The 27967-nt window shown below is 34.7% G+C and overlaps 1 protein-coding gene across 1 annotated transcript; it reads right to left on the bottom strand.

Moving 5' to 3' along the window:
• Positions 1-6326: 6326 nt before the first annotated feature.
• Positions 6327-24044, bottom strand: LOC121430721 (mitochondrial fission regulator 2-like). The gene is made up of 9 exons (XM_041628088.1): positions 23934-24044; positions 15713-15886; positions 14831-14941; positions 14266-14399; positions 13534-13856; positions 12830-13023; positions 12013-12125; positions 11403-11604; positions 6327-9534 (listed from the first exon to the last, which is right to left on the bottom strand). The coding sequence occupies exons 2-9, from the start codon at positions 15785-15787 to the stop codon at positions 9451-9453; spliced, it is 1236 nt and encodes a 411-aa protein (XP_041484022.1). The 5' UTR covers positions 15788-15886; positions 23934-24044; the 3' UTR covers positions 6327-9450.
• Positions 24045-27967: the final 3923 nt, after the last annotated feature.

Raw genomic sequence — 27967 nt, 5'->3', positions numbered from 1 at the left:
CCATTCATCCCTCCTCCCCCCCTCTCTCCCTCTCTCTCTCTCTATCTATTACATGCATTCTGTCATATCTCTACCTTTATCCGTCTCTTGCCTTTTTTCTGCAGATTTTTGTTCTGACTTTCCCTTTCTTTTCTCTGTCCCATCCCTCTTTCTTTCTCACCCCCCCCCCCCCCCTCTCATTTTTTAGGCTTTCATGAACTGTTGATATATACATCAGGACTCATATGCATGCAAACTTTCCAAATTTGTTTCCTTGTTTCATTATATTATGATAGACTATTATATTCTCATTGTACATGTAGAATTATTCAAAGGATATTAACTGATCACTTTTGATAATAAAATCAAGGAAAGTTTAATAGTATCTATCAAAACCGATTTCTAATTACTTATTCTGTTTTGCTGCTGGCCGGTCTAAATTTACAATCAGTGCTAGTGTTTTAGTATTATTGAGACATTGAGACGATGTCTTTTAAGTCTCTGGACTTACTGCAGGAATGGTACAAGTTTATAACAAAAAAGCTGCATTTTATTGTACAAGACTGTTTACAAATGTGTGTAATAATTATTAGACGGGAAAGGGCTGCTCTTCATCGGTACTATGTTTTTGATCTGCTGGTCACAACAAAAATAGATTAATGAATTACTAAATCAATATGTTCATCATTCTTCAAACTCTATTTACTTTTGTATTAGGTATATTCTTTTATTTGCTTTATTTAACATCCACAATGATTGTGTCTTGAGGATGAAATACATTCAGATTTATTTTTTAAATGCTGCATGATTTACTTACTCATTGTAGTATTAATGAGTAGATTTATACATATTGGAGAATTAAAACCCTTATAAATTCACAGTTTGTCTAATTTTATTATTTTATTTGATTAATGTGCTGATTTTCATTCAGTTATCATCTGTGCCATCTTTGGCATTATGCTGTCTTGTTTGAACCATCATTTTACATGCCATTGGAAAAATCTATTGAAAAGTTACAAAATTATCATGCAAGTCACCCATGGCATTATATGTGTAATAAACTTTTTAATTGACTTTGTGATTTCATTGATTATGCTTATGTATGTGTAATTCATAAAGTGAGACAGGTTTGTAGTCTGTTAAGCTAATCTTCCTTAGAAAAATCATATCAAAATTATTTTCTCCTGTATTTTATTGCCTGATTTTCCATGTACTTCTTCAAGTTTGTTTTAACTGTGTAGTTTTTCATGATCCTTTTAAATTGGATATGTCAGCTTCCGTTTTTTTTGCAATCCTAAACATTATGCAATTAATTAATCTTACTCAGTAATAGCAAAAACAACCATACTTATATTAATTTTGACTGAAAACACAATTTGTATAGGAATTCTAAAATTGTAATCACTCATTCAAGCCTTTTTTTATCTGAGCATGTAGAAAACTTTCTTCAGAAGCTTGCTCTGTCATAAATTTGGTCTTTAGAGATTGATTGCAGGACTGAAAGAAAACTATGAAATATCATGAAAAATATTATGATACAGACTTATTGTGCAAAGTGAGAGCCTGTATGGGTATAGGTAGCATTTGATTCAGGTACCCTATTATGCTTTTCACACTGTACTTTTTGTCCTAAATTGGTGGGGCTAAGGGGGGTCTTAGCCCCACCAATTTCCCGGGGTTAAGCTTAGCCCACTTCGTTTTCACACTACGTTTTAGCAAAGTGGGCTAACATGGTAAATAGTACGGTACCATCTGGCCCTGCAAAAAAGCAGGGTTAGCAGGCTTATTGTGGTGCTAGCACCACAATTGCGGTGCTAAGAGATGCAGTGTGAAAACGAAACAGGGCTAAGGAAAGTGGGGCTAAGTATTAACCAATCACAGAAGTCGAATTGCACGTTAATCACGCTCTGTATGGTAAAATCATCAGTATTCATGAGCTGAGGGATAGTCCGGGGTTAAGGCATTAACCACGGTTGAGCAGATAGTATGGGGTTAAGAAAGACAGTGTGAATCGAAAAAAAGATAGTATGGGGTTAAGGATAGTATGGGGTTAAGGAAATGCAATGTGAAAAGCATAAAAACCTTATAAGTTTTCTATCATTTTGAGTTTCCCAAATGACAGCACATGGTATGCTCTCTTGCACCCCTGAGCAATTTCAATTTAATTTATTTCCTCTTTCAATTTATTTACATTTACAATGATAGTTCAATATAAATATTTTAATAACACATAACATTTAAACCATTTTTTTATAATACAATAATACCATGAAATCGATAGGGAAGGAGACCAACTAAAAAGCAGAGCTTGTAGGGTGAAGGCACCTTTTTATAATTACATTAATTTTATGAATAAAAAATAATATAAAATAAAGAAATAAACAATATGTATAATGGTTTGCACATAATAGTTTGCCTGTCTTTGCCTTAGTCTCTAACCGAGTAACATGCACAAAGTCTATGGGAAAAGGTCTCTCCCTTTAGTGGCCTCGTCACTTGAATTTCTCGGCCTATATGCCTAATTATTACCTTTGTTTTTATTCAACATGTCCCATATCCTGTCTTATTCCTTGTGTGTGTTTTTAATTTCATTTACAGTAAACTGTGTGCCAATATATGCACTGGATTCCTATCCTAAGCAATACATTGATTTTGGTCTTTTAAAGCAGATTTTTAACCAAACTGCACAATATTCTGCATTGATAGTTGTTTTCCAATTAAAGCTTTATCTGCTACTTAATTTCATTGAGATATGCATGTATGGCAATGTATCAAGTTCATGCTTTATGTTTTGTGTTTAGTAAGAAATTTCAGTATTTTGTCCTCAGCACGGTAGCTACATATCTACTCTAATCCGAGTATAAAATACAAAAGTTTGACAAAAATAAGTGAATGCTGATTAATATAATATGACAAGCTAGTGACTTTAACTGAAATTTTCACGCTTGATACTGAACAATACATTTGTAATGTATTGGCTTTTATGTGTATGTTCACCATTTATGTTATTTTTTGTTGCTACTTTAATCACTGTGTGGTATGTAAAGAACTTTGAGAGTTCAGGAACCCATTTTATGACATACTGTGTATAAGATATGAAGTTGTATTTATGTATTGTATTTTGGGTAAGACTATACATGTTTTCTATCTTGTTTTGATGTGGTTTAATATATTGATGATAGATGAAGGATCTAATACATTCCAGTGATAAGGCTACTGTATATAATCTTCTTACATTTAATGTACATAATCATAGTATGCTTGTTCTACTGTTTGTAATATACTTAGATAAGAATCATGACAAATATTGTAAATATTTATTTAAAATTACGTTTGTGTAGAACAGAGAGTACCTAAGAAAATTTTTATCTCAAACATTTTCCATAGATTTAATTTCCTTTTCGGTCTGTTTTCCCCTGTTTTTGAACTTAATAAGAGTTAATTAAGAGTTGGACAATTTACATTAAACATATCAAATTTCACTGTTGCATTGACCTTTAAAAGGAAATAATAATAAATACTGTAAAAATGAAGATGAATGTTATCAGTTTCCATCATTTGACTTATAGTTGTCTCTCTTTTTGTTTCCTTTCTTTTCCCATTTATGTATGAGGAGGAGCAAAGAAATATAACTGTAGTGAAAGCTGGAGAGGGGGAGGTGAGGGGTTAACAGAGCAGGATACTCTCTAATTTTCGTGGATTGAAAGTCAGTCTAACATATTGTGGTCAGGGATCAATCCAAAATTTCAAACAAATAAGATTGAATTCTAAATCTGTTCGATTGCAAATTTCAATCCAACTTTGGTTTGGTCCCTGATCGCAATCTATTTCAATCTATAGAATTTAGAGAGTAAAGAGAAAGTTGGAGAAGGATAGTAGAAGAGAGAGAAATAAAGTGTGTGTGTGCAAGAGAGAGACCATGCAATCCAACTACTTGCCGATTTTTTAACAAATCGAATTTTGCATTTTGACAGTAAATAAAAAATCAAATATACATCTTATTTTGAGTTTGGAATTAATGCTAAAACTATGGCTAGGATACATTGCAAGGATGTCATTATGATTTGGAATTGAATTTGCTTTTATTCTTTAAGGGAGGATCTCAGCATAAATTTTGATATACATACATGTATGCAGAACTTTTATTTAAAAGATTTTAAAAGTTGGAGGTGTTATTGTATTTTTCTTGTAATTGCAAACAAGATGCGGGGTGTGAATAATGCAGAATGAAACTAGTGGAACGAGTTAACATGTGTAAAATTAGAGAAAATGAAAGAATGTGATCAATGAAATTGAGTGAAATTGGACAAAGCTAAGAGGAATGTAATTTTGAGATTATTAATGCTATTGGCAATGCCATGTAACACATGTACATGAATATCATATAGACTGGAAACATGCCCAAAACATATCTTATTTTTTCATTTCAAAATTAGGACAAATATTTTTTCTATCATTAAATGCTATGAAAACTGTATACATGTATGTCCTTTCATTAAAAAGAACACCTGATTTTGCAGTAAACTAGATAAAAGAGAAAATATAAGTGAAACATATGAAGAGCTCACTTGCAAAAGGGGTTAGGTGTTAGGTCCATTTTTCATCAAATTTGATATTTTTAAAAATTTAGTAGCTCTATAAGATACAAAAGAAAAGTTGAAATTCCCATTAAAAAGTAAACTAAAATGGCAAGAAAAATCACTTTTTTTAAAAAGGGGTTAGGTCCATTTCAGTTTGGTTGCAAAAGGGGTTAGGTCCACACAGATTCTTTTTTGGAAAAGAATATTTTTAAACAAATATGAAGACAGGTAGATTTCCATGGTAGGGTATCATGAGAATTTAGTTTCCCATATTGCAATATGGGAGAATTAAAAAAAAAAAATTCTTGGATTGGACCTTTGCAACCAAACTCTTCTGAAGAGCTCATTTGTCAAAAGGGGCTAGGTCCATTTTTCATAAATTTTATTGTTTTCTGTCTCAAAACCTCTAAATTTTTAGTCGCTTTGATGATACCAAAGAAAATTTGACATTCTCATGAAAACGTGAATATAAGTGGCAAAGAAAAATAACTTTTTCAATCAAAAGAGATTAGATTCATTTAGATTAATTTCAGTTTGCAAAAGGGGGTTAGGTCCACAATAATTTTTAAAATATATATAGAAAAAAAATTGAAGGCAGGGAGATTTCTTTTATAGCCAATTTTATGTTCACATGATAGGACAGTACATCATGACAATTTAGTTTGGTTTTTCTCGGTAAAGTAAGAATATCATATGTTATCTCATCCTTTCTCTTAGGTTGAATAATAATAGATTATTTCATTTATGAAACTCCATATTTCAAGGGCTGGGCGTTCCAAAGAAAAAAGACACAATGTATGACAATTTTATGTCAAACATAAAATTTACAATATCCCCCAGAAAAAACAATTTTGTCATGCCTCTGAAGAAAAGGGTAAGATATCTACATAAACATTATTCAGAACACTTCCCCAGAATTCTAGAAAGCTGCTAAACTTTAAAGCTCTTCTAAAGCTTTAGTAAATGGTAAATAAAGCACTGGGAGAACTGATTTCAGAACTGAAGTAGCTATCTTGGTTAAAATATGACTTCACTATTATTATTTTGTGAAGGTTTTCCAAGGTCCAGAATGTATAACAATGGCAAAGTCTAACATCCGCATTTTATGCAACAAAAATGTCATATTCCTTCTCATTGTTTCCCCAGAAATTAGATTGAGTACATTTCCGTTTTTTTCTATTAGCTTCTCAACTTTGAATATTGATTTAAGTTTAGAAAAATGCTGCTTCTCTTTGCATTGGACAAAAAGATGTATTTTTTAATGCCAGAATTCATGAAATAGACGTTTCATAATTGTACACACATGACCTTTTATGCATGCAGAGTAATGTGATATATGTAGTAAAAAATCAGGATTTCTTTGCTGTTATCAGTAATGATCTAACATACATGTGTGACCTGCAACACCAAAACCAAGATTAACTCATCAAAAAAGATTAAAAGTATTTTATTGAGCTTAAAAAAAAGCATACATGTATCGTATTTTAAATTCAAACAGTCTGTCCAAATTGATGAATAATAACCTGCAAGATTACTATTAAATGTATAGTGTAGAGAAGAAATTCAGTTCGAAGTTCAGAGAATAAGGAAAAGCTAAGTTTGAAATTGAGGGTTTTCTTTAGCATGAAATTTGCCCAGAAAAAATGTAAAAGAAATTTGTGTATTTCATTTACCTTCCCTTCACGACTTATTACTAGTTTGGGGGTTGTTTGGTTTGGTCACATTACACAAACTGCAAAATAACACACTGGAAGAACACTTTCACAATACAATTATACAAGTTATTTATTAAGATATCAGAAATATTTACAACATAAAAGTTTCTTTCTTATTTCTTTTGAGTGGACATGACAATGTACAGATGAATAATAATGCATTTCAAACAATAAAACAAACCGGTGATAAATTCAACAAGTAGTCAACATAATGGTCTGAATTCACAAAGGTGATTTTAAAATCTTTGGTTTGAAACCATGATTTATGCTGATTTCATGCACTGATCATGATTTATTCAGAGCGTTTAAGAAAAGCGTCCCATAACAAAGGCGCTAATATTGCAGCATGTATATATTCATGCTTGTTACTAACATTACAGCATTAATTGACAAGTCCACCCCAACAAGAAGTTGATTTGAATAAAAAGAGAAAAATCCAACAAGCATAACACTGAAAATTTCATCAAAATCGGATGTAAAACAAGAAAGTTATGACATTTTAAAGTTTCACTTAATTTAAAAAAAACAGTTATATGCACATCCTGGCTGGTATGCAAATGAGGAGACTATGATGTCATCCACTCACTATTTCTTTTGTCCACTTTTCATGTTAATTTATTTACATTATCAGTAATGCTGTAACTTAGTAACGTCAATTTTAATACCATGCTGTGATAGAAGTGTGTATAGATTCCTGGCAGGAATTTATTCCTTGAAATGCTGAGCACTGAAAGCTAGCTGCTTGAGCTACAACTGGGGTAATAATATTTAAGTATTTTATTGGAAGCGCATAGAGACGTTATTCATAATGTGTTATGCGTTATACAGATTACTGGAGCCTTTCTCAATACTCCCGGTGGGGGTTTCATAAAGCTATTTGTGAGTTAACACGCGATTTTACGAATGACTGGTGATCCTTTCTTGAGCTAAAAAGATACATACCAGAAATCCATTGGCATTGATTTTGTTTCTAAGAAAGGATCACCAGTCGTTGTAAAGTCGCTCGTAATTTGCAAACGGCTTTATGAAACACCCACACGGTGAATAAAGAATAATCAATGCATAAAAATCTGCATAAAACATGGTTTTGAAATACAGTGTAGCTTCGTGAATTCAGGCCAATGTCAGATAACTCAAACAAACAATGCACATTCATAAAACACTTTCAATATTTTGATGGTAGATTATGTTCGTTTGAAGGGGAAATTCACATGGATGTAAAGTTTGGTTTTAACAAATTTATGAAAGTTTTGTAAATTCTGTCAAAGAATAACAAACATGTTTTTACTTTATGAAGTCACATGGAAGTAAAAACCTTGTGTCATGTGATATGAATCCCATAAAATGCTTTTTTTTTACTTCTGCATTCAATATATCATTAGACACATAATTTCACTTCTACAAGAAAAAATATATTTAGTCATCCATAATTAAAATTAAGATATTACAGAATTTACATTACACAACCTACATGTATGGGGCAGCTGCTCGCATAATTTTCAAGTAACCTTTTCAATTTTCGTCAAACCTTTGTCAATATTTTTCTAAATTTTTTCTGCTTTTATCAATCGGGGTATAAAAGTTCCTCTATATCATTTGTTGAAATGTATCTATCTCACAGTCTCTTTGAATTAGACAAAACACTGCTCAAATCATAATGCAAACACAGTTATGCTTGAACATAAAAAAATAAATTTTTCTGTGCATTAGTTTGATTGATAAAGGCACATTCTGAGAAGTTAGAGAAATTTAGTGAACCAAAAACGGGTTTGCTCAACAATATTGCTGTACACAAGCCCATGAATATGCCCAATTGACAGTTGATATAAATGTAATGTACAGAAAGTACCCCTTATCAGGCATTTTAGTTCATATACATGTAAATATCAAGTTCAATGAGGAAAAGATGTCATAACACCGGGGGGGGGGGGGGCGTTTACCTCTTTATTATCAAAGCATAAGCATATATCACATAAAAATGGTCTCAAACTATTCTGAAGATTTACTTTCAGAACATAAAGAGAGTCTTGTTTGGGACACGGTTTTCAGTAAATTGCTGATTTGTAAGTTTTTTTTCCGACATATGTAAAATTAGAAAGCGTTTGAGTTTTTTGGAATTTTATGGTAAGGCCATCTCAGATGCATACTAGAAATATATGTTAAAAAGACACAGGTGTGATACGAGCTAAAAAGTTTAAAAGGGATCAAATTGATAAAAGATAAAATTTCTTTGTTTAAATACTTGAACTCAAATGCATAACAAACATTACATGATGTACATGTAAACAAAAGAATAAAGATGTTGATGGATAAAACAGAGCACATTGAATATTTACTAGCCCCATCAAATCTTACTGAGCCTCTCTATTTCTTGACACATTCAAGAATGGCACTCTCAGACATTGTTATAAAGTTGTTAAAATATTAACCTACCAACAGAACAGTTGGTTAAAAATGATCCCATTTCATTTAGCATGTAAATTTGTAGAATAGTTGGTAGGTTTATACCTGAACTACAAAAACTTACCAATACCTGGTTGGTTCATACATATAACTTATAGGTTAACCTATAGGTTGGATACTATAAAGTTCTGAGAGTTGCAGTTTGTTCTTAATCACAGATACTCCATTTATTTTCTCTCACTATACCCTCCCACTCCCTTTCTACCCGGTATATCTTTCTATATCTCTCACTACTACTATCTCTTTTCCATTTTTCTCTCCTTCTCTTTATCCACCCCCCCCCTTCCCCTTCTCTCTCAATCAATTATTTTTCTTTTACTCTTAGTCCATGCTTTGTCATTGAAGTGTACCATACTCATAACTAGGCCCCGTTGGGTAAAAGTTACCACAAATAATAGTAACTTTTATGCAACGGAGCCCAGGGATACGGGTTAAGTGTCACAAGAAAATGAAGGTAAACGAGGAGCTCTTCCAGCTTCAATGCCAAGCATGTTCCCAATGTTTTTTCTCATCAAACTTGGCATATAAGCATGTGACTAGTTTCCCAGATACTGATGATAATATTGCTTTACAGACAATATAAACAGTTTATTTTCTAATAGCTGGTTAATGGTACACGTTACCCAAGACAAAAAGCAACCAAACACAACATACACTGTAGCTCTGAGAGCTCATCAAGGACGCAGTGTTGCTTTCATCTTTGATAGTGTCCTTCATGCGTTGATGTCTGAAAGAGGACGAGATTGCCTGATGTTTGGCTGTGCTCTATTTGAAGGTTTCAACAAATGCTGTCCAAACTGAATGAAGGGAAGTGAATAAAGAGAGTAAGAGAGTGGGGCAGGAAGACAGCCAAAGTCACAGATAAGCAGGGACGAAGAGAAAGATAAAGCAAAGAGATATTTACTTGATGTTTAAATTCCCAGTCAACATGTTAACATAAATGTAAGTCCATGTTTACTACGAACATATTGAAATATCTATCATTGCAGACATGTTACAATTCAAACTAAAATTATCTCATAACCCTGAGGGTTTCACTTTCCTAAAGATTTACAACTATAAAACTGCCATTTTGATATTCCCTTTAACCCTAAAAAGAATAGGGGGAGGCTGATTCAGCCCCCCCCCCCTCGACATTTTTCGCGATAAATCTGCCGCGCAAAATTGTATCATTATTTTTCCTTTTACTGCTTAAAATCAATTAGTTTTATCTTTTTTATGGTCAAAATAAAGTCCCCGACAATTTCCATTGAAAAAACAATAAAAAACAAAAAGTCGAAAAACAAAGAAATACATAAGAAATTTAGAAAACAATAGAATACATAAGAAAATAAATGTGATTTTGATTTTTTTTTTAATCAATTTGATCAGATGCCTATCTAGAGTATGTGAAACAAAAATTAGCATTTCAGGGGCATTATTTTATTAATTAGAGCAAACTTATGATTTTACGCATAAATTAGCATAATTAATGAGACATGAGATTTTTTGCAGAATTTGATGTTATTGTTTTGTAGATAATGCCATGGGTAACGCGTGTGCCAATTTTCGTCGCGATCGCGCGATCGACGGCCGAGATCATAAGGGGGGGCTGAATCAGCCCCCCCCCCCCCGGTCCTCTTAGGCGTCAAAATAGCCCAGTCTATTTAGGGTTAAGAAAGACTTTTCTAAGGAAGGAAGGCGATCTTTTTCATTTACATCTAATCAAATGAAAGAAACTAAAAGTATGAATCAGGGACATTTCAATCCGAAATCAGTCAATTTACAGGGAATCTCCCCGGCAATCAGGGAAACTTTGCACCACTGCAACTATTGTAAATTTGTCAACATAACAACTCCCATCAAAAACTACATGTAAAATGTGACTGGCTGCACAGCTGTGTTACTATGATGGAAGTTGCTAGTCTATAGGCACAGACCCTGTTTGAAACTTTGTTCAACAAGTGGGTCTTCACACACAAAGACTAGCACAATTGGTAGGAACCTTAGGCTAAATATCCAGACCACTTTCCACGAGTACATTAGAGACTAGATAGTTGTCAAATTGGAACTCTGTATGAAACAGACCCGTTTTTTTAAATCCTTTCACGTAAGCTTTCATATATTGTTGCCTGACTGTATGGTGGGATGGTAGGTTGCATGTGTGCACGTGATTTTTAATTACTGCATAGCTGACAAGAGGGCTTAGCTCAAGCTCCAGGATGCACAGGCCCGCATTCTGAAGTCGGGTTTAACTTAAACTCAGGTTTAAAGTTGTGGTTTAAGTATGGGAAGCCAATTGTTACATAAATCACTTACAGTAGAGATATCATACTTCATCTCGTTTGGCTCTCAAATCATTCATAATTGTCTAGGAAGTATAAATAGATGATTGTATTCACTATTGATGAATCAGGAAAGAGCACAGTAAACATAAGAAACATACAACTTAATACAAATTTTGATACTTTTGGCTTCCCATACTTAAACTACAACTTTAAACCTGAGCTTAAGTCAAACCCGACTTCAGAATACGGGCCGATGTGTGCAGCTGTGAGCAAGTTTTGATGCCATTCTACTAGACCAAACATAAGGTGACTTGTTAATGTGTGGATACAATAGTATGACAAGAATAAAATTAGCATTAGACAAAATGGGATCGTCTAAGTACGATTTACGCAAGTACCTTTGGACTGGCATGCCTGACAGGACTGCACTTGGCCAAGGGTGATCCTGAGGTGTTGATATTTTCTTTGTTTGCTGCTGTTGGACTGCAGCTGAGTCTAGCTTGAGCAAACTTCTTCTTGAGGGCCCGAGCGATGATAGATGCTGGATCATTGGCATCTGAAGGTTTGGGAGCTTTCCTGATTGGAGTACCACCGGGCGACCTGTAAACAAAAAACATCAGGAATGATAAACCTTTAAGATGCAAGACCGCTTTCAATCTGAATCGGCAAGTTTTTTTTTGGCAGTTTCTGAGATCAGTGAAATTAGATGTCTCTGTAGAATAGCGTCAAACACCTTGAAAGACAAAAAACCCTGAAAGTTTACTGAGAGACTATGAATAGCACTGGGCTGAAAAATCAGTCAGGAATCATAAACAACCGTGAACCTTTCATACATAGATTTTAAGTGGAAATTTGAAGATGACTGAAAGATAATTGATAGATCAAGCAAGATTCTTTTATCTTTCAGCTGTCTTTCTGCAGTCTTACTATCTGTGAACTGAGGTTTTTATGGACTTTGAGCCATCTGATATAAAGGAATTTAAATGGATATGAGATTACAGTACTAACCTTGCTACTGACTTTAATTTGACTGTTCCTAATCCCTTTAGAACATCAGCCATGTTTGGCATACCCTCAGATGATCCTGTTGTGTTTGGTTTGCTCTTGTTTTTACTCCTGTTCTGTAATTCAAGATGAAAGAGGATACCAAATTAATACTTTTGGCAAAGTCCATAAAGCAATCAAAATTTTGGTACTCTTCACTGTGACAGTCAATATAATGAATGTGAGAGAAATAGAGGAGCAATACTTTGCTGTGAACCATATTCTTAATGTTTTTTGTCCCAAATATAATGGAAAGAATTTGAAAGTAACAAGAATTCTTTTATTTTCTTGAATTATACATACATGTTCTTAAAGATAATAAAAACGTAGTTGCAACAAACAGTTATTGAATGAGAAATTCTTTAAAATCACATATGATTGTCACCACCACCATACATGTATGTAGGTCTAGTAGATTAACACCAAACAGAACTTGGCAAAATCATAGAAAACTGTAACGCTGAAGATAACCAACACAGATAACGGCATGTGGAACGGTATATTATTAACTTGGATTTTTTTTTTTACATTTGGCTGGAATTCCATGCTCATTTTGCTTATATACCTACAATTACATATTTTCTTCCAGAATCAGTTGGCACCCATTTTTCATTTATATATAAAGTCTAGGTTGGCCACTTTGGATTCTGTTTGAAAGCATTTTGAGATAGCTCCAAAAACTAGCATAATTTATAATTTCAAGACTATATTTAAAACCAAGGTTGATTTCAGTGGCAATCATCTTTAATAAAAGTATAAGAATTTTTTTCAATTAGCTTACCTGTTTAATGAGATCAATAGCAGAGAGTTTAGGTGCTGCGACTGGTGGGGGAGGAGGTGGTGGAGGCGGGGGTGCCCCACATGGGGGTGGTGGAGGGGCAGCCCCAAACGACGGTGGGGGTGGCGGAGGGGGGATCGTAGACATCGGTGCTATGCTCATACGACTAACAGGCGTGCAGGGAGTTTGAGTTGGATCTGGAATGAAAATGGATTGAAATCGATATCTAATTGATATTACATGTAAGCTCTTTAATTTATATATAGAAATAAATCTAAATGCAAGAGATGTCAGGAGACTAACTTAATCTGATAGAGTCAAGAATGAAAAGCCTGGGACCCCCCCCCTGGATCTTGGTTGTCCGCTAGATGATATTGAAAATCAGCCCATGTTGCTATCCCCACAATTGCAACTATTAAAAAAAATTTTACTTAATTATGCTTTAATTATTGTAATTTATACATGAAATTTGAGTCTAAGTTGCTCTGAATCACTAAATAATGCTTCTGTCAAATTGCTAGTTTACATATTCTCTGTATACATTATTACTTACAAAATGCAGTACCAACATCTTAAAGTATTTTATGTGTGTGTGTTTCTAATTTTTTGTGTAGGACCCTAAACATAGTTCCTTGGTTTTTATTACTCTTTTATTTTCAAAATGAGCTCTATAAAAGCAGTTACATTTCCCATTATCTGCATAGTACCTGCTTGTTGGGGGAGCTGTGATTGCATTGTGACAATCATAGCAATCTGTGATCTCAATTTCTCTAGCTCATCTTCTAATGCAGAGATCTTCTTCTGTGCTACAGGGTCATCGACCTTTCCAGCGGGGTCAACATCCTTTGACCAGGGTGAACCCTGTTGAGGTGGTGTCTGTAGCTCTGTAGTGAATGGGAGAGGTGACAGACTGCTGGGGGTCTGTCGAGGGGAGGGGCTTGTGGAATATTTGGGCGGGGTGTGGTTGAGGGGACGGACGGTCATTGTGATGCGTCGCTTCTTCTTGTTCTTGATTGGATGGTATTCAGACCTGTTTGGAAAGTAATAGGAAGAAATTCATAACATGGAAATCGAAGTGCATTACATCATTTTGGCAGTTGAGAGATACTTTTTTCAAAAATGAAATGTTATGAAAATAGATTTCAATCGATGTTTGGAAGAGAATAGAACTTTGTATTTGCAATAAACAATGAAGAAATCAGATATTTCTATGTGTATTCCAAGGTTCTAGTTGTTCTCTTTATACTGTCATTGTCAAGTACATTGTGAGGTACTGTTTCTTAAATTGAAAGGGATGAAGATTATGAAAAGAAGAATATCAAATAAATTAAGCACTTTATCCCACAATTAAAGACTTTTACTAGCCTAAAATTCAAACTAAATCATAAACAGCAAAACTGGCAAGTTTACTATACTGTCCATAAAAAATGGCAGCCTACCTAGACCTAATATCTTTGTCTGGTGTTGCCATGACGATCCAGGGTAGATCTGATAGGGAAGGGATAAAGGCCGGCTCACAATCATCTTCGTAGAATTGATGACGGGATATTGGTGGGTCAGATCGACGGAATATCTGAAACAAGGGATGTCATAGCACAAATTAAATACATCATACACATATCAGAGAGAAAAACAAATTAAAATGTAAATTATGAATGCTCATATGTGTACAACAGGGTTTATTAGAGGCACAATGAATTATTTTTCACAGTTTATTTTGATGACTTGATTATGGTTCAGTATTTGATAAACTGCTTGTAATTTACATCAATAATTATTAAGAAAGGGGAGAGGAGTCCACAAAGCTATTTGCAATTGTAAAGTTACTGCAATATTAGTCATAAGTGTCATGCAGGTACTTTGATATAATCTTCAGATCTCACGTTTGACAAGAGACCTTCCCAATCACAGACACTTTTATTGATTGAGAGAACTCCCCCCCCCCCCCACACACACATGCCAGCAAGCCAACTTGCTCTTCCTTGGAAAGAAACCTTATTATACCTGGAAGTGTACTCTTTGTATTGGGGCCAAAGGAAGACTAGATCCTATAGCTCTGACAAGACTCCTCCTCCTTCGCTTCTTCTTGGGACGTTCTCCCTCAGCTCCGATGGCCTTCAGATACAAAGACATAAAGACTCTTCAAATATTTGATGATGGTTGTGTACTACAGTACAATGAAGAAACTAGAAGCAGGTTAAACATTTGACCAATAAATTTGTAAAAGTGGAAACTTTTTGCAAAACACCAGTATACAGTTTTCTTTTATTTTACACATTTTCTTATTCTTAATGTTATTTTGATTCAACATTTAAATCATTTCTAAATATATTGTTTGTATATTTGAATTGTAGATAAATGTACACATGCAAAGTGAATTCATGAGAATGATGACTGCCTGGTAAAAATAACTTTACTTAATTTTAAATACTTGCAACTCTACTTTGTATAGCTTTTTTTTACCGTATGTAGCATTTCGCATCAAATATGAAAGCTAAAATTAGTAAAATCATCTTACATAAATGGAAGTTCACTATAATACTGGAAAAGTTAGTGGAAAATCAAATAACATACTTTTTATATTGCAGCATATAGCAAGATTGCTATGACTATGATTTGGAATAGAATTATTATTTGCCATCATCTGATACATGGGAGGTAAAAAAACAAACTGAATCTCTGTGACCTGCAGCTACAGGTCTCTCCTTCCGATAGACAAGGAGGCTCACATTAGCCTAGAATTTCAATTTTAATATTCCTACATATCATTATTATTTAGGATTGATTGTTTATTGTTTTCATATCAAATGCCAGGGTTGTGATATCCGTGAAAGTAAGAACACTGAATATTAATCTTTGACAGTAAACTTGTTATTTCTGACTCACCGGTGGAATATTTGTAGCATTTCCAAGGATATGTAGAACCATTCTGATGATATGAAGGATAGCTGCATCCAACATCAGGGTAACGTTGAGATTCACAGAATATCAAGATAATACTTCCCACAGTTCAGGCTGATTGGCCTTCTCACTCCACTTTCATCATTACCAGAGAAAATGCTGGAAAATAATAAAGATATGAACACTGTTAGACCTCTTGCATACATGTACGCAAATTGTTTGGCAGAAAGTAAATTGATCTGGTGTGTATCAAGGAGAATGATTCTGTGATGGACTGCTGTCTCCCCCACCAGACATGTAAATTAATTAGATTATTAATATGCACACTGATAACTTCCAACTGACAGTGAGGTGTAATAAGGTTGGCAATGTTTGGCTTATTTTTCCCTTGTTCTTTGGGACAAATGCTTGATTTTTTTGTTTACACTGTTAGTTTCAATTACAACTATTCAATTCTTATTCATCATATATTACTTGGATTCTTTTATTTTTTTAAAATAGAGATTGTTGAATGACAATTTTCTGCGATTTTACTTTCTGCCAATAGAGGACCTACAAAAAAAATCAAGTTTTTGAATGCTCTGGTGAATAAAAAAATAATCCCCAATTTTATCTACCAATGAGATTATGAGAATAAATCACAAATGTATGGAAATTCTGGTTACAAAACTGATATTCTAATGATTTTTTGTTTAAATGTGTGTTGTACTGCAGATCTACACATGTACATGTAGGCCTACTATAGATTCCCCAGAGGCAGGGTGCAGTGAACTACTTAAATTGTAGGCCCAACTTGTCTTAACCAGTTAAAAAACAAGGTACATGTACATGTTATTGTTGATGTAGATCTAGAGTCTAACATTAGTCACTCAAGTATGTACGGTATTGTGAGCTTAGCTGTACAATTTACTAACCTTGCACAACCAACCGTGTTAACATGTACATGTAGGTGTGGATTTTGACAAACCTCACTTCATTACATAAGTAATATTTGCAAAAACTTGCTCTCGCTACTCACCGGGGCTCTTCCCGGTAAGTAGCTATGATTGTATATTTTTTGTTTAATTTTTCACATTAGAATTCAAGAAAAAATATAGCAAAATCGCTAGTCTCGGCCTGGAAAGTGACTTCGCATTTCTCTTTCTATATAAATAAAAGGAAGGTCGTTTGTGGCGCTATTAGAATTCACAACCTTAATTCAGCTCGTCAGTATTTTGACATGAAAAAGTCTAGATTCTAGATTCATTGTATGCGCAATTCGCATGATTGTTTGATATAAATATGGTCTTATAGTCACCTATAAGTACAATAACTTAAAAAAACAAACTTTTTAGATTTTTTGCTGACGATAAAACCTTTTGAAAAACATTCAAAGCCATGACAAATTAAACAAAAATTTTATAAATTCTACGTGCCTTAAATGAAGTCAGCAGAAAAAGAGAGAGAAGAAAAAAAAGGAATAAGGAAAAAAAAAAAATCTTTGGAAAATGAACAAAAGCTGAGGCAAAAATAGTCAAACCTGACTGGTTGCCAAGGAAAGAAGGAGAAGTTAGTCAATGAACATTCCACCAAAGTCTTTACAATGAAATGATTGGACACTTTGCCGACTTCGCATAACGCTTTGCATCGATTTACATGTAAAATAGTTTTTGTGCCTAGTCTTTTCTCTATAGTGTCTTTGATAATAAATTCTTTGAAGATAAATTGTGCACCCTCTTCAGCTAAGTAATTAGACAGAATTTTTTTTTTAAATTAGAAGATCCATATTGTATCAACGAGAAGAGAAATCAGAGCTTAAATGGCGCTATTTGAGGGGTATTCATTTACGAGAAAAAAAGAAGCAACAAAAAGAATTTAGTTACATGTAGCTAGTTTCTGACTTTTGGTGTCGGATTTTTACAATAAATTAGAACTGATTTGAGAGACTCAAAATCTTTCGCCACTGCGACAAGAATCGGCCGTAAACTTAGTGTATTGCGGGTGGTCAGTTTCAAAAGTAGGGTGCAAACACTCATTCAATGAACAAGGTTATAATATAACCTTGTTCTCAGTTATATCTCCATGTGTGGCAAAATAAGGGTGGCAATGTTTGGCTTATTTTCTCTTTTTCTTTGGGGCAAATGTTTGATTTGTTGACACTGTCAGGTTCCATTACACCTATTATTAATACAACCTGGCTCTTATTTAAATTTGATTCTTTAAATCATTTTTTTCTTAATTAAAAATAGAGATCAAAAAATGAAAATTTTCTTGCCATATTACTTTCCACCAATAGAGGGCGTACACAAAAATATGCCCAAAATTCAAGTTTTTGAGTGCTCTGGTGAATACAAAAATTATTCCCAAGTTACTTATGAAAAATTAATTGCAACTGTATGGAAATTAGTAATTTTGGTCACAAAAGTGATATTTTAATGATTTTTTAAAGTGTGTGCTCTGTACAACATTGGCATACCATAGTCCTACCTGTAGATTCCCCACAGGCAGGGTGGTAGCAGTGAACAAGAGGGTGCAAATGTAAATCGTTGTATGGCGAGACTACCACATATCGACCACCTCTTTTGAAACCGACCACCTTGCGCGCGTTAAAATTATTGCGTATTACAAACAATACGCGCGGGAGAGTAGGCACAGTGTCCATAGAAGCGGTAAGAATCGATTTTATGAGAAAAAACGGAAAAAAATTAGAATTAGTCAAAATTGTATTGACCAGACCCAAACCCCGGTGAAAAACCAAGAAATCCGATAGGTAACGGCTTTCGAACAAATATCCGTCGTCAATCGTCGAATCATGTGCGGGAGCTCGCAGTGGAAGTAGTGAGACGATCATTTAGCACGTTGACAACATGAAATCATAACGTTAGAAATGATTTGGAAGAGTAAAAATATTTTGCCACCGCGACAAGAATCGGCCGTAAACTTAGACCCTAGTTTGGTGTAACTCGGGTGGTCGGTTTCAAAAGATGGGTGCAAATGAGCAAATGTGAAATCGTCGTTGATATACACGCGGATTGAATCGGAGTCGCCGAGCGAAACATGGGAATAAGGGGTAATTAACCATAGCATAGGCATATTCGTTGTTCGCCCATACGCAAAATAATTTCGGCGAATTGAATCGCAGTCGCCGATCGAAACCACTCTAGGCGACACCGCAATACTTACCCGTGTTAAGAAACTGGGACTCCACTCACGCGCATTTGGGCCGCCCTAGCTTAGAACTAAGCTTTCTTTCCGTAAAAAAAAATTATTCTTATGATTAAATAAATATTAATTAATACATGAATACTGTTAAATCGGTACTCACCGGTTCTCTTCTTGAATTTTCTGCCAATTTCCCACGCTGCTGGCTGCAATTCCGCGGTAAATTTCGTCGCCATAGAGAGCTGTTCATGCAACGTTATTTATAAATGGAGCGCCCTTTACGAGAGTTGTTAATGCCGCGGAGAAATCGTTAGGCATTTTGGCCTGTGTTCAAGGCGTAGCTGTTCTATTTTTTTTTATAAAATTATGTGTGAGATCGAAATCTCAGCGAGTAAACACTCTTCCAATATGGAAGAGTGTATACTCGCTGTGATATGATCCCGATAGGGAGGTGCAACACCCCCACCCACATGGGCGCAAACCCCAGGCCGGGGGACATGTCCCCTCACCCAAAATAGTAGGGGGCACATTATGAAATGTCCCCCTACTATTTTTGGTCATGTCGTTCAAATTCGAAATGTATTTTGGAAGAGACGATCTTACTTTTGGCATGCCCCCTTTTTTTTGCTTGTTTGCTTGTCAAATTTCTTTTGGTCAAGATGACCTTCTTTAGAGGGTGATAAACCTTCTTTTTTTGTTTGTTTTTTGCTTGTCAAATTTTCCAGCCCCTGGTCCCCCTACCTTTGGGGAGAGATTTCCGCCCTTGCAAGTAGACATATACTCTTGATATTGTTTGCGAATCTGCACGGGCGTCGATCGAGGGCTGGGGATGAGGAAAAGCGGTGAGACGAGAAAAAAAATAGAACTTAGAAGGGGAAAGGCGACAGAAAAAAAGTGAACGAAAGAAAAATTAATGGAAAATAAAAGGGAAGAGTAAATAGGGAGAAATGTGATGGGTAAAATAAATTATGGGAAAAGAGGACAGAAAAAAAGTGAACGAAAGAAAAATTAATGGAAAATAAAAGGGAGGAGAAAATAGGAGAAATGTGATGGGTAAACAAAATTATGGGGAAAGATTCTGGACGCACTATTCATGTTTTATCATGAAAAGGATAAGTTATTTATCCGCGAGCAGACACTTTTTGATATTGTGATCTGAAACTGGATAATGATTTAAATAGAGAACAATCTGCGTATCTGAATTAACGTGTGTTTTAGATTTCGACCTAGAATTTGGGTATTCTAAGTAACTTTCTTATCATGAAAATCAATAAAGAGAGCGCAAAGCGCGAGCTAAAAATATATGATATAACAAAGGGTGAATTTAAGCTCTGTAATGCAAACACTTTGTGGGAAAATTGTGAATTGTGATGGATCACAGTTAAAAAAGAGCTGATGTATTTTATTTTTATTACTTTGAGTTTTTACATAGGACCGGAACATGCTATGAGGGCATTATGTCATCATATGAAATTGATGACCATCTTCCTATTTCTCTCGCATGGGAGCGCGAAATGTGTTAATTTTATGGCCTGAAAACTGGACATTTAAAGCACTTTGTAATTATGCATAAGAGGCATTATATATCTATCAATGCGAGCAGAAATCGCGAGTCGAAGTTTTTGATAAACTGTCATCAATATTGGGATATACATAACCGACTAATCCAAATGCTATAGCGTGCGGCGCTAGCTGATACGTTTTAACAATCTGACCTGAATAGGGAACTTTTTGAGAACTTTATGGAATACAGGAAAATAATACGTACCTGAAAATTCAAATTTTGCGAGCGCGCAGCGCAAGCAGAAAATGATAATGTTCAGATGATATCACAGACATTTTTACAGAGCACTTTTTAAAAATCAATTTGTAAATGAAACAAAATAATGAAAGTTCAATTTCCCAGCTGAAATATGTTTTGTATAATGACTTCAAAGTTTGATTTTTCAAGCTCCATATTGAGCAAGATATGCAAATACCCTAAAAGACAATAAGGCGCGAAGCGCGAGCGAAAATTTTTTATCCTAACAAATAGATTTAAAAAAAAATTATTTTCAGAGTCTTCCCCTAATGTTATTTCATTTAATCATGTTCCTCCTCTTATGTTTGCCTTTCTTCTTTTTTCCTCTCTTTTCCCTTCCTTTTCTTTTTTCCTTTCTTTTTTTTTCTTTTTTTGCTCCGCCAATAGGGGGGCCCGGGCCCCTCGGCCCCCTGGATCCGCCTATGTTAGCGGTTGTAGGTATAAATCGCGCTCTAACGCTCTAAAACTGTGTTCTTTATCAAAAAGCTGTCTTTCATATTCATTTTGTTCGCAAAAGAATATAAAGTTAATTTCAATCATTGTATATAGTTATCCTGTTTATGATAAAAATACTTAGAAATTGGGTTAGGTTAGGGTTATCAAATTATCAGGGCAGAAAATATATATTTTTTTCTCATTTTGCGCGTCGAGCTGGCACTATTTGATCTGTGTTATTATGTTTTTGATGACATTCATTGTATTCACAACAATAATTATTAAACATTGCGCACGCGCCGTGCGCCGCATGAATTATGTAGATCAGGTGAATAACTTACCGCTACACACGAGCAGTTGCTCTATATATTCTATGTAATATAATATATAGAGCAACTGCCCATTTTTAATGGTCCATAATATACCCACTTTCTTCTTTTTTTGGAACGAGTATGAATTTATCTACTGATATACTGAATGTACAATAAAAGTCATTATCATGTATTTCTTGGCATTTCATTTACTTTTTTTACCATAATTATATCACACAGCTGTTCGCATAGGCCTACGCCGTCACAAATAACAAAACAAAATCTCACTTTTTTTCTTTTTTGGTGGGGGATAGATTTTCCATACGCATACGTACAATTTTTCAAATTATTTTTTTCTGCTATTTTCATAATAAACTTTAAATGATTTCGCCTTTGCACTATTATTTTTTTAAAGACAAAATTACATCATCATCATATCATCGTCACCAACTTCATTCTCATCTTTATCACCACTACCACCATCATTATTATCATCATCATCATCATCATCACCGCCACCATCACCACCACTATCATCTTCACCAAGATAAATCCTGCTTTTTTTCCTTCCTATTTTCCTCTTTTTAGAGGGCACACCACCACGCCCCCTTACTGGATATCCGCCTCTAACGTTTGTTGTTGTATATAAGTTGGCGGATGCCTCATGAAATGAAATAATATAAAATAAGGAAAGGGAAACTAATTAGAAAAAGGACTGAGGAGAAGAAAAAAGAAAGCCAAACAAACAAGAAAAAACAATATCAAAATTTTGTTGTAAAGTCTTCTACGTCAGTTTAATAATTATGTTTTCAATGAAATGAGAACATAAAAAAATGAAACAAGTAAGATGGGCTATACATCGTAGCAAAGAAATAGAGGGAAGCTCCGAGACAATAAAAAGGGTGAGAAAAAGAAAAGACTTTGAAATACTCACAACACGAGCATAATAAAAAAAATTGGAATAAGCAAGGACAAGTAGCTGAGGGACACCCCCCCCCCCCTCTCTCTCTAGTTATTTATGTATCAAACTCGCATACACAAGAATTTCTTACTAATCAAAATATTGCGAGCAAAAAGCACGAGCTGACATTTTTTTAAATATTCAAAACTGATAGAGAGACACATTTTAAACAATTCATGAATCATAATAATTATACAACTAGCTTACCAATCGAATCATTCGATTGCGACAAATGATCTGAGAATTAATGCTTTTAGGAATTCATTAAATTAAAGCAAAGTATCTCAACATTAAAATAATTAAGGCGGGCGCAAGGTATCAGCTACTACACCGATAATTTTTTTTTTGACATTTGAAGTATTTTCGGTAATCATGAAAAAGATCGGATATTTCATGAAAGCTCAAATCCCGAAGAGCGGAATATTTTTATTAATTGACTTTTTAAAAAAATGTTCTAAGCCCCATTTAATATTTGATTATAAGTCGATGCATTAAAAGCTGAAAAAATAAAGTATTTTGTGTTCCTCTATCATAATTGTCTTTCTCTTTAACCCTGGTTCTTTTTTTCTGGGGGGAAGCATTTTGGTTAAAAAAAGAGAAAAAAGATAATTGCTGGCTTGTGGACGCCCGGTGTGGACGGTGGTAGGGACACCCCCCCCCCCCCCCCCCCCCGTAGTTACGCCAATATGGGACCAAATGATCCTAAATGTCCGAGGCGAAACTTGTGCAATCAAACGTTATTTCTGAATAAATTAAAGCTTGCGCTGTTCAACTTCAATCTCTTTCAGCTAAATTTGCGATGAACGCTGCGTTATGAAATATATAATTATCAACATCTGGCGAAAAGAATAACCGACCGATCACCTGACGAGAACGCGTATACATGATCTGCATATCAGGTCCGATCGAGAGTCAGAAGTGAAGGACAACTGCCAAGAAAATCAGGAAAAAGTCGTCAAAATGTAAGTTCCCCTTCATTTCTTTCAATTTTTTGTTACTTATTGAAGCATTAATGTATCATTAAAGCAAAATTTCAACAAAAGCCTCAAATTTAGCTAGTACTTTTGTTGAAATTACAATAAATTTAGATCCACATAAATCTCTAACCCAATTTTAGCACTGATGTCGCCTATGAGGTCCATACATGTAATGTTTGGACCTCATTGGTACTAGGAGTGATCGAAACATGGTCATCATGGGAATCTGATCTGCTCAATTTTCCGCACAAAACGCATAAAACTGATAAATATATTCGCAGATATGATGCTTGAAAATTAGGTGGTCGATAAGGGGTCAGTGAAGTTGGACTTGGAGCTCGATCGATGGAGCTGAAGGCACGCCGGCACGAACATCACAAAAGCAACTTGAGCCGTAAGTGTAACAATAACGCAAACTTCAATACACGGGACTACATACAATCACAAATGGCACGCGCAATCGATTGTTATTGCTTGAATTTCAAGGTATTTTGGCACCTAAATGCCCACTTACATTTCATCACAATCTATGACTCTATGTCCGTGAACATAATAGCAATAACTATCTGAATGTACTAACCTCTTTTTAAAATGATCTTGACAGCTACAGCAAACTTGTTCGGCATAACTTAGATCTTGCTCGATAACTTTCGACTTCGTTCCTTCCTCGTTTAAACGCCCGCGGCGCGGCTTGTACGTGCACGGACCAATAAGAATAGACTATTCTAGAGCTCTGACCAATCAGAAAGAAGGATGCAAAAGAGGCCACCATTTTTAAATGCCGATAATATTCACGTTCGTCATGCACGGATTGAGGCTGATCTGGCGAAGACTACGCATATAGTTGTACAATTTAAAATTTCGCCTATTTTCTGTTGATGAGGAGAAAATTAGAATATTTCAATTCAAATTCATCGTTTTATTTTCCACTTTCAATTTCTAATTATTATTATGATACAATTGACAAAGTAACATCGATCACATTTACAAAATTGATAACATTACAATAGACAATTATCAAATTTTGATATAAATAAGGGAGGGAGGGCCAACTGTTAGCTTGTATAATGTAGGCCCTCCTAATATTGTAATTACGTGTTTGTAGCAACTGAATTGTTCTTTTATACAAAAAACAGTTGTGCAATATGTACATTAAATCATATGCGTCATATTAAAAAACAATCATACATAGTGTATGCCATCAAAGGCCTTCAAAGGTTTCCTAATTATATTACCACTGAAGGCTTAATTTGTAATTGATGAATTGAATATTCAGTAATCATTCAGGAGAAATGATCTAAGTCGATGATGTCCATCACCAGGGTGACCATGCAGACGTCCCGTATTTCCCGGGATTGTCCCGTATTTTGCTTCTTTGTCCCGGCGTCCCGACAAACCCTTCCCGGGACGCCTATTTGTCCCGTATTTCAGAATATTGAACAAAATGTATTTAAAAGTGACGAATTTTCATCAAAATAACCAACAGATGACGAAGCAGAGACAACAATAAAATCGATTTGCAAGTTCTACGGTGATTTTCTTGCTAACCCAATACATCGTAAACTAACCGGCCTCCTGCCAGCGCCGCCTCCTGCCATTGTGTGGCAGGCTACTAGCTAGGCATGTAGGATCTGAGCAGATTCTCTCCACCAAACATGCCAAAATAATCACAAAATCGGCGGGAAATTTGTATGACTATATTATGGGTTCTCAGATTACTGATTTGGAGATGTAATCTCGGAGGAACAATTAAGTTATTGAGTTTTCATAACTAGATCTAGTTGTTTCAGCTTTCGTTTTGAGTCTTGTTGTGTATGATGCCGCGATGTTTCATCTAATTTTTAAGTAAAAAAAAAACACTTTGAAATTTTACTCATTTCTAAAACATTATTTTAAATTCTAAAATTATATTTGAAAAACACCAAATATCATTATGATTTTTGTTAGATGATTTGATTTTTTTTTGCTTGAAGTTTGAACTTTTTTCCCTCTTTCTTTCTATCCTTCTATCCTTCCTGCTTGCCCGTTTTTGTTCCATCTATCTTTATTTCCTATTTGTCTTTCCTGATCCTTTCTCTCTCTGTTCATTTTTCTTTCTTTCCCCCTTTTTCTTACCCGTCTTCTTTATCAAATTTCCCTATATTCTTTCTTTCTTAAAACTTTTTTTCTCCCCCTCCCTTCCTCTCCTTTTTCTTTAAATTCTTTTTCTTCTTCCATTATGTTTTCATTCCCTCCTCACTTAAATTCTTTCTCCCTCTCTTTCCTCCTTTCTTTCATTCTTCATTTTACTTTTCCTTCTAATTCTTTCCCTTATTCTTTATCTCCCTCCCTCTATTAATTCCTTCCTTCCCTCCTCCCTTCTTTCACTGTTTGCTTCTTTCTTTCAAAGAATGAAGGAAACATTTTTCTTTCCTTCATTCTTTCTTTCCTCCTCATTTTTCTTACTTTTTTTCTTTCTCTCCTTTATGTTGTCTTTCACACATTGTATTCTTCTTCCATTCCTTTCTTTTTCTTTCTTTCTGTATTCAATTCAAAGAATGACGGTAACATTTTCGCTCTTTTATTCTTTCTTTTATTCTAACTTTCTTTTATTCTTTTTTCATTTTTCCTTCATTTTCCCCTTAATTTTTTCTTTCTTCTCAATTCACCTCTTTTCTTTCGTCTTTTCTTTCTCTCCTTCATTCTTTCGTTCACCCACCCTTCCAATTCTTTATAATTTTTCACAGGTGTAACCAGTGGCGTAACTACGGGGGGCATGGGGGGCACGTGCCCCCCCCCCCCATCGGCTGGCCCCCAAAAACGGGGGGAAAAGAGGGAGAAAGTGAGAGAAACGTAGTGGGAAGGAAAAATTATTGTTAATCATGTTATATTACATTATAATTATGTTATATTACATAAAAATAAAAAAGATATCATAACTTTATGAAACATAATTTGCTCAGGGCCTATGTCTTCATTGTTCGTGATGCTCGCATTGTCTGTTTAACGAGATATATAATCCTGTTGTACTAAAACCTCCCGTTTTCAAGTCAATATACACCAAATATATTTCCTCGCACTTCGAATTATTATTGTTTTATGCAGTGACATATCATTTTAAGGTCTTAATATCAAACATTTCACGTCCGCGCTTACGTTCGCATTAGTGGATTAGTGAGATATGTCCGCTCTTCATGAATTCCTAAAACCAGTCCCTAAAATGTCCCTTTTTCTGATCTGAATATAAAAAATTTCAGCTTGCGTCGCATCATTTGGTTAGTGAAATACGCATGGACTACGTGAATTCCTACAAACAAGCCTTAGAATGCCCCTCTTCAGGTGTGAATTTCCTTATTTTTAACTCGCGCTTCGCGCTCGCAATATTTGATTAGTGAGAAGTGCATGTTAATCATGATTACAATGACTACAGGTGCTTTATGTGTTTGGATGCATATAATTCTAAAAAAAATAAGCAAGCGCTTGGTACTCGCATTAGATTACTATGGTGAGATATGTACTCTTAATAGATTCCTACAATATAGTCCTTAAAGTGTCCGTTTGGGGTCAATATATACACAAATTTCAGCTCGCATTATGTGATCAGTAACATACATATTCGTTTAATGACACTGTCCTTAAAATGTCTCTATAGGTCAGTATACCTAGCGAAGCGCGCTCACTAGGTGAATCAAAATTTTTGCTGGTGCCCCCCCCCCCATGCCGTGACTCACGGTACGCCACTGGGTGTAACACTGTGTAGCCTTCTTTGTTGATCTTTTTTGTCGATTGTCCCGTATTTCATTTTGTGAAATCTGGTCACCCTGTCCATCACTCACTTTTTATTTTGTTTTTATTGTTTGAATAATCAGGGAAGTTCTACATAACACTTCCCTGGAATAATTATATACAATATAGTTCATTTTTTACAGGCTTTGACAATAATGACCAACTTGACTGCCCCATATAGTATTAAACAATGCTAAATCCTCATGTTCAGGGAGGAATTAATCATCGTTTCACTTGACAATGAGCAGAAAATTAGAATATTTCAAATTTCATGTAATAAAATACAAAAGAAATAGTGAGTAGATGACGTCATCAGCCTCCTAATTTGCATACCGAACAGGATGCAAAAAAAAACAAAATAAAAAGTGAGTGATAAACATAATCGACTGTCTCATTTGCATGTCACTGAGTCGTGCATATAAATATTTTGTGAAATCAAGCGAAACTTTAATATGTCATAACTTTCTTATTTTACATCCAATTATGATGAAATTTTCCGATTATGTTTGTTGGATATTTTTCTTTTTATTCAAACCAGCTTTTTATTGGGATGGACTTGTCCTTTAAGCAAGGGAAGATTAATGTAGAATACAAGGATAATAAAAATGAGCAGTAAGAATTGTTTTAATTTACCAAGGATGCCAGTATTTCGACCAATGATTTGCAGAAATCATTTGTCAACTTGCGGTTTCCAAGAAAGCTTTTCATCTATGATGATTAGTCCAAGTAATCGAGTTGATCGGACCCTTTGGATGACAGTACCATTAAAATTGCATCATTTTTTATTTACTGCATAGCATATAACTAGTTTTATCAAAGTTTAGTGTTTGCTTTTATCTAATTTGCAAC

This window comes from Lytechinus variegatus, chromosome 17 (genome assembly GCF_018143015.1).
Source record: "Lytechinus variegatus isolate NC3 chromosome 17, Lvar_3.0, whole genome shotgun sequence".
Lineage (NCBI taxonomy): Eukaryota > Metazoa > Echinodermata > Echinoidea > Temnopleuroida > Toxopneustidae > Lytechinus > Lytechinus variegatus.
Note: the sequence above shows the minus strand (reverse complement) of the source record. Positions and strands in the feature narration are given on the sequence as shown.